Source organism: Rhinopithecus bieti, unplaced genomic scaffold (assembly GCF_001698545.2).
Source record: "Rhinopithecus bieti isolate Rb0 unplaced genomic scaffold, ASM169854v2 scaffold_26659, whole genome shotgun sequence".
Classification (NCBI taxonomy): domain Eukaryota; kingdom Metazoa; phylum Chordata; class Mammalia; order Primates; family Cercopithecidae; genus Rhinopithecus; species Rhinopithecus bieti.
The window spans coordinates 78,055-85,067 of NW_016811855.1; the positions used below are offsets into that span (position 1 = coordinate 78,055).

A 7,013-nucleotide genomic window follows, 5' to 3' on the forward strand; every position below is an offset into this window, starting at 1 on the left:
TCGGGAGACTGAGGCCAGAGAATGGCGTGAACCCGGGAGGCGGAGCTTGCAGTGAGCCAAGATCGCACCACTGCACTCCAGCCTGGGCGACAGTGCTAGACTCTGCCTCAAAAAAATAAATAAATAATTAAAAAATAAATAAATAACTTTTCTTTTCTTTTTTTTTTTTTGAGACGGAATCTCACTCTGTCCCCCAGGCTGGAGTGCAGTGGTACGATCTCGGCTGACTGCAAGCTCTGCCTCCCGCGTTCATGCCATTCTCCTGCCTCAGCCTCCCAAGCAGCTGGGACTACAGGCGCCGCCACCACGCCCGACTAATTTTTTGTACTTTTAATAGAGACGGGATCTCACCATGTTAGCCAGGATGGTCTCAATCTCCTGACCTCGTGATCCGCCCGCTTCCGCTTCAGCCTCCCAAAGTGCTGGGACTATAGGTGTGAGCCACCGCGTCCGGCCATAACTAACTATTTTTTTTAAAGCTCAAAATATAAAACATCCTCACATTTTCCTTTTTTTTGAGACAGAGCTTCACTCTTGTTGCCCAAGCTGGAGTGCAGCGGCATGAACTTGGCTCACTGCAACCTCCGCCTCCCAGGTTCAAGAGATTCTCCTGTCTCAGCCTCCCGAGTAGCTGGGATTACAGGTGCATGCCATCGCGCCCAGCTAATTTTTGTATTTTTAGTAGAGACAGGGTTTCACCATACTGACCAGGCTGGTCTCAAACTCCTGACCTCAGGTGATCTGCCCGCCTCAGCCTCCCAAAGTGCTGGGATTACAGGCGTGAGCCACCATGCCCGGCCTCTCACACTTTATTTCTTACCAAATTACTAGCAGACCTGTCACGGCAGTGTTTCCACAGAGCGGTATGCACTCTCACACTCTATACTTCAACAAGGGGGAGAGTCACCATGAGGTAAACTAAGTTGTCAGCCTGAGGGTCGGGGCACCAGGCCCATGCCAGTGCCAGGGACAGGAGTATCGGACCCTAGTCCTGTCAAATACTCCAAGCCAAAATAGGCTAATTCCCGTATCCAGAAGCAAAGACCAGAGTCTAGAAAGGCAGTCTCTCCTCTAACTGCCTGGAGCACACATCAGCAGCAGCTGTGAGCCCTGCACACCTGGACCCCTCCCCTAAGGACCCCACACCAGAGATTCTCTCCAGCCCCAACCTGAGGCAACCTGGACCCTGCCCCCTCAAGGACCCCACACGGGAGATTCTTTCCAGCCCCAGACTGAGTCAAGCAGGGCTCTGTGATGTCCCCAGCATGCATCCATTGGGAGAAGACCGGAGAGTGTCCACCGGCCCCTGGGCACCCACTCACCCCTGGGGAAGGTGCAGGAGCACCTTGCCAATGCCATGACTGGGGCACCAGGCTCACCCAGCCAGGCCAGCAGAGGCCTGCGTGGCAGCGACAGTCAGTGCAGGGTGATCAGTGGCGCGGAGCCTTACCACTCGAGAATATTCGAAGGGAGGGGCTCGGCACAGATGTAAGGCACCGGGTCTTTCTTAATGCGAAGGTAGTCCTGCTTCAGCCTCTGGGTTGCTGTGGTTGGAGCCCTCTTATTGCTGGTGCTGCTCATCTGTTAAAAACAATGTCTACACTGACGAAGAAAAGTGGTGCTGGCCACAGCTCTCCCCCCAACGCGGCTCCACTGCCGTTTCTGCAGCCCACCACTCATTCAGGGCCCAGCCGTAATGTACACACCTCAGCCCAGTCACCCGGAGTCACAGCTCACAGGTCACCCTGACTTGCCACCCGCCCAGATACCCAGAGGCCCTGCGGCTTCTCTTTTCCCATCTGTCCCGCCACCGCCTTCACTGACACAACGTACAGCTCAGGTACAAAGATGAGGAGAAACCCAAAGCCTGGCTCCCGTCCTCAAAGAACTCACATAGGTATACACTTACGGGGCCTGACGTGGTGCTAAGGCCACAGCCTCAGACCAGCTCCTGAGGGCAGCTACTCGCACCTTCCAACTCTGAGCTCAAGGACCTCTCACTGATGGAGAATCCACACCATGGAAATGGGCAGGCACCACCGCCAGCCCCTCCACTGCACCCAGAAGCCCGCTGCCCAACATTTACCACTGGCCACAAGCAAAAGGAGTCGCAGAATGGGGGAGCCTCTGCGGCTGGAGTGACGAAGACTCTGGAGACTCCGAGGCACTCGCTGGGCAGAGGAGCAGCTGTCTTCCTGGTAGAAGGGGGCCACAGGTGAACAGGCCACACCTGAGAAAGTGCAGTGTGCAGTGGTCCAAGCACAGTGAGGGCAGGGATAAGACTGGCCAGGGAGGCGGAGCCAGGGCATAAGGGTTTATTTTCTTATTTTTTGTGAGACAGGGTCTTGCTCTGTCGCCCAGGCTGGAGTCACTGCAGCCTTGACCGCCTTGGCTCAAGCAATCCTAGCACCTCAGCCTCCTGAGTAGCTGAGACTACAGACGCGTGCCACCACGCCTAGCTAATTTTTTATTTTTTGTAGAGATGGGATCTCACTGTGTTGCCCAAGCTAGTCTCAAACTCCTGGCCTCAAGTGATTCTCACGCCTCAGCCTCCCAAAGTGCTACAATTACAAGCATGAGCCACTGCAACCTGGGCCCCGCAGGGGTTTTGGGTCCAAGCCTTAAGGCAGATCGTATCTTCTGTTAGGAAGGTCACTCTGGTGGCTCCAGGTGGGACATTCCAGACAGCACTGCAGGCCGAGCACGGAGCGTGAGGCACCATCATGCAAGAGAAGAGGCTGGATCAGGGACCCCAAGGCCCCTCAGCCATGCCCGAGGCTGGGGAGAGGGGTGGTGATGAAAACAGGACTCCCTGCTGCATCAGACTAGCTCCAACTCAAACCTCTTTTATTTCTATTTTTTTTTTTTGAGACAGAATCCTCACTGTTCATTGCCCAGGCTGGAGTGCAGTGGCATGATCTCCGCTCACTGCAACCTCTGCCTCCCAGGTTCAAGCGATTCTCCTGCCTCAGTCACCCAAGCAGCTGGGATCACAGGCGCCTGCCACCACACTAGGCAATTTTTTTCATATTTTTAGTAGAGACAGAGTTTCACCATGTTGGTCAGGCTGGTCTCGAACTCCTGACCTCAGGTAATCTGCCCACCTCACCCTCCCAAAGTGCTGGGATTACAGGCGTGAATCCCTGTGCCCAGCCATGGCCACACGCTTTAATAAAGTCCCTGGTCATCAATAATGGCCAGTGACCAGTGATCTCCATCCTGACCTCCCAGTTCCCACAAACCTGAAGCCGACTCCACCAGCCTCCCTGCTGATATGCTTTGGCTGTGTCCCTATCCAAATCTGATCTTGAATTGTAATCCCCGTATAATCTCCCATGTCGAGGGAGGGACCTGGTGGGAATTTATCTTGAATTGTAATCCCCACAATCTCCCATGTTGAGGGAGGGACCTGGTGGGAAGTGATTGGATCGTGGAAGTGGTTTGCCCCAAGCCGTTCTCAGGAGAGCTGACGGTTTACAAGGCAGTGTTCGCTGCTCTTGCCCACTCTCTCGCCCGCTGCCGTGTAAAACATGCCTCTTTCCCTTCCGCCATGATTGTAAGTTTCCTGAGGCCTCCCTGGCCATGCGGAACTGTGAGTCCACTAAACCCCTTTTCTTTATAAATTACTGAGTCTCGGGTACGTCTTTATAGCAGCGTGAGAACCAACTCACACACCTGCCGACAGCCACACACTCTACCTCCCTTCAGTCTCCGCCTGCCAGAGATCTCCAGACTTGGACTCTCTGACTGGTTTATTCCTTCTCAGCGAATCATCACCAGTGGCCTGTTCAGTGTCTGTTCCCAACCTGAGGATGGCGATGGCCAGGGCTTGGCTGCTCACCCCACACACCCAGGGCCTGGAGTGCAGAGCTCAGCCAGGGCACCCACAGCGTGCTCCCAAATGTGTAGCCGAAGCACCACCCCCGACCCTACGTCTTGTTCTGGGGTCCCCGACTCTTGCAATCCTTGTTCACCACATCCTTCCCACTCCCATTATCCTCTCTAATGCAGAATGGCGTCACTTCTTCCATCAGCACCACGGCAGCCTCCCAACTCCTCCGTGAGTCCAGAAGGTCTGAGCTTCTAGTCTCTTCCCATCTCAAGGCCCTCTTGTACTCCTAAGTCAACACACTGTTCTGATCACCCACTCCCCCAACCACCCTTCAGGATACTCCACAGCCAAGCAAAGAAAAATCAACACCTCCTCTTGCCTGCCAGCCCCTTGACAGAGCAGCCCCAGTCAGCCCTCCTCGTTTCCAACTCCCAAGACCCAGCACAGCCCAGGCCCCACTCCAAACCCCTGACCGACACACTCCTTCTCACAGCTGCTTCCCAGCCTAGACAGTACTGGAAACTCCCCTAGGCCCTTCCGGGCCACCGCCTTCAGAGGCCTCCCTGATTTCCCTGCCAAATGCCTCCCACTCTGTCACACATCACGGGCCTCCATGTGACCCCACACACCATGCAGGGCCCTCTCGGGCCCCAGCAGAGGCAAGGGCGGGCTCCTCTGCCTAAGGAGTGCCTCCCCAGGAGGGCCCTTACTAGGAACGGGGTTCCAGTCCTGCCCGGGAAGGAGGTGCTTCCACACAGTGGCATCCCCAGCTCCTGGCTCAAGAAGCCAATGGGCCAGGGATCTCCCCTCAGGCCAACACCTGGTGATGGACACAGCAATGACCCCAAGCAGCACCTCCACACAGGCCGTCCTTTCAAACGCTCACCCTGAAGCTAACACTCTGCCATATACAAAATAACTCACTGGACAATTCAAGTACAGGTGTGTCTGGGCTTAGCTAAGTGGCCAGGCTGCAGGTTTAATGAAAGTTCATGGACAGCCACGCAAAAATAAAATAGATTCCATCAAGTCAGTCACAAGCAAGCTTCCCTCCCATACTTGCTTGGAGAGGCTTTTAAAATCATGTTCACAATTCAACTGCTGTTTCCCCAGACACCCTTCCTGAGCCTCACACAGAACAGCGTTCTCACGTCCCCAGAGGGCCAGGGGCTATTTCCCCAATTCATCTCATCCCAATATGACAGCAGGAAGGACAAGGAAAATAAAAATCCATAAAGAGGCCGGGTACGGTGGCTCACACCTGTAATCCCAGCACTTTGGGAGGCCAAGGTGGGCAGATCACCTGAGGTCGGGAGTTCGAGACCAGCCTGACCAACATGGTAAAACCCTGTCTCTACTAAAAATACAAAATTAGACAGGCGTGCTGGCAAATGCCTATAATCCCAGCTACTCGGGTGGCTGAGACCGGAGAATCGCTTGAATCCAGGAGGTGGAGGTTGTGGTGAGCTGAGATCACGCCATTGCACTCCAGCCCAGGCAACAAGAGTGAAACTCCATCTCAAAAAAAAAAAAAAAAAAAATTAGCTGGGTGTGGTGATGGGCACCTGTAATCCCAGCTACTCTAGAGGCTGAGGTGGGAGAATTACTTGAACTCGGGAGCCGGAGGTTGCAGTGAACTGAGATCATGCCATGCTACTGCACTCTAGCCAGGGCAACAGAGACCCTGTCTCAAAAAAAAAAAAAAAAAAATCCACAAAGGAAGCAAACTGTGCGAACAGAGTTTGAAGCATATGTGCCTCGGGTTCCCTTCAAACATCCCCACAGACAAGGGGCACCAAGCACATCATCCTAATGAGAGAAAGAGCTGGCGATTTTAAAACAAAAAGGTACAGAAAAAAACGTTTACATGGAAACTGCATTAAAGCAGCGTGAATCACCGACGGCAGCTGTGCCCAGGCGCTGAGACAGTGGCTGCCCAGCATCCCTCACCCATCCCTCTTTGTCTGGACAGCTCTTTCCTGCTTAGGGATGTGGCAGGAAACCTTAGCCTGACCCATCCGCCAGGCGCGTGGCACGCCCAGGTCCAGAACTGCCACGGAAGTCTCTGCCTTCTCCACCAGACTGCTCCGAAGGCTGGATGGAAGCCCGGGCCGATGGAGGTGGGACACTCACCTGCCTGTCACTCGCACATGTACCTGCCTAGAGCAGAGCTGCTAAGGAGGTCAGCGGTGCCAGGCCGTGCAGATGACGGACTGCGAGTTCCGGGCACCCAGACCCAACCACGCCCTAGGCTGAGGTGCTGGACTTTTGGATCAAGCGAGATACTCACTTCTTCGGACGCCAGATTACACCGTCTGTTTCCCCTGGGGCAGGACGCGGGGCCACCGACCTGCCCAGCCAAGCCTGCTGTGCACTCCTCGCTGCCCTCCCACCGGACCGAGGCCCGACCTTTCAGCCGCTTCCTATCTGGGTCTGGCAAGAGGGTGGCAACCGGACTTGAGTTAAATACACACGCACTAAGTGGCACGCATTGAAAAGGAGGCCAGGAGGTGACACCTGGCCAGGGGCTGAGAGGATGCGGGGAACTGGCAGGTGTGGACGGCGAGGCCCGGTGCAGCTCAGGGACTTGTTCCGGGCTCGTGTCTTACTCCCGCCGGCCGGCGGTGGAGCCAGACTCCGGTCTCCCACTGTCACCGCCCGGGTTTCCCAGAAACGCTGGCCCTGAGCACCGTCCCGGGCACGCTCGTGTCTATGGGGCAGTGTGGGGTCTAACAGTTCAGGGCGAGGCGGCGGCGGGCTCAACGGCAGCCCTCCCCCGACACAGACTCCCGGGATCCACTGACAAACCAGGATCGAGGCTGCCGGTCCTGGGGCAGCCGCCAAGTGTCCCAACTGACGGGAGACCCGGCCTAGTGGTCAAGTCCCCGACCTGACCCTGACCCGGAGCTCCGGGAACCCGCCGTAACCGACCTCGGGTTCCGCGCAGGCTAGGGCCAGGGCCCCGCGGGCGGCGGGCGCGAACGGAGAAGCGTCGCGCAGGGTCTCCCGCACCCCCGGGCCGCCGCTGTGGCCGGCTCCGGCGGGGCGAACGAGCGGGCCCGAGGACCCGGCGCAGTCCTGCGAGCGCGCTCACCTCTCCCTGTCGCTGCGCGTGGGCCGCCGCCGCGCTCAGGCTCGCCGTGGTCGAGGCCGGAGCAGGGTGCGGAAAAGCGGGGCCCGC

General features: G+C 56.5%; 1 protein-coding gene across 6 annotated transcripts in view; it reads right to left on the reverse strand.

Moving 5' to 3' along the window:
• Positions 1–7,013, reverse strand: part of UBE2J2 (ubiquitin conjugating enzyme E2 J2) — a 19,628-nt gene extending 12,615 nt beyond the window's left edge. The window contains exons 1-4 of one of the 6 annotated variants that reach the window (XM_017895218.1): positions 6,123–6,756; positions 2,087–2,195; positions 1,910–2,000; positions 1,451–1,581 (exon numbers count right to left, since the gene is read on the reverse strand). In XM_017895218.1, the coding sequence (XP_017750707.1) occupies positions 1,451–1,581 (131 nt within the window). In that variant the 5' untranslated portion in view covers positions 1,910–2,000; positions 2,087–2,195; positions 6,123–6,756. The other 5 variants (XM_017895220.1, XM_017895222.1, XM_017895219.1 and 2 more) reach the window with 5 other exon arrangements.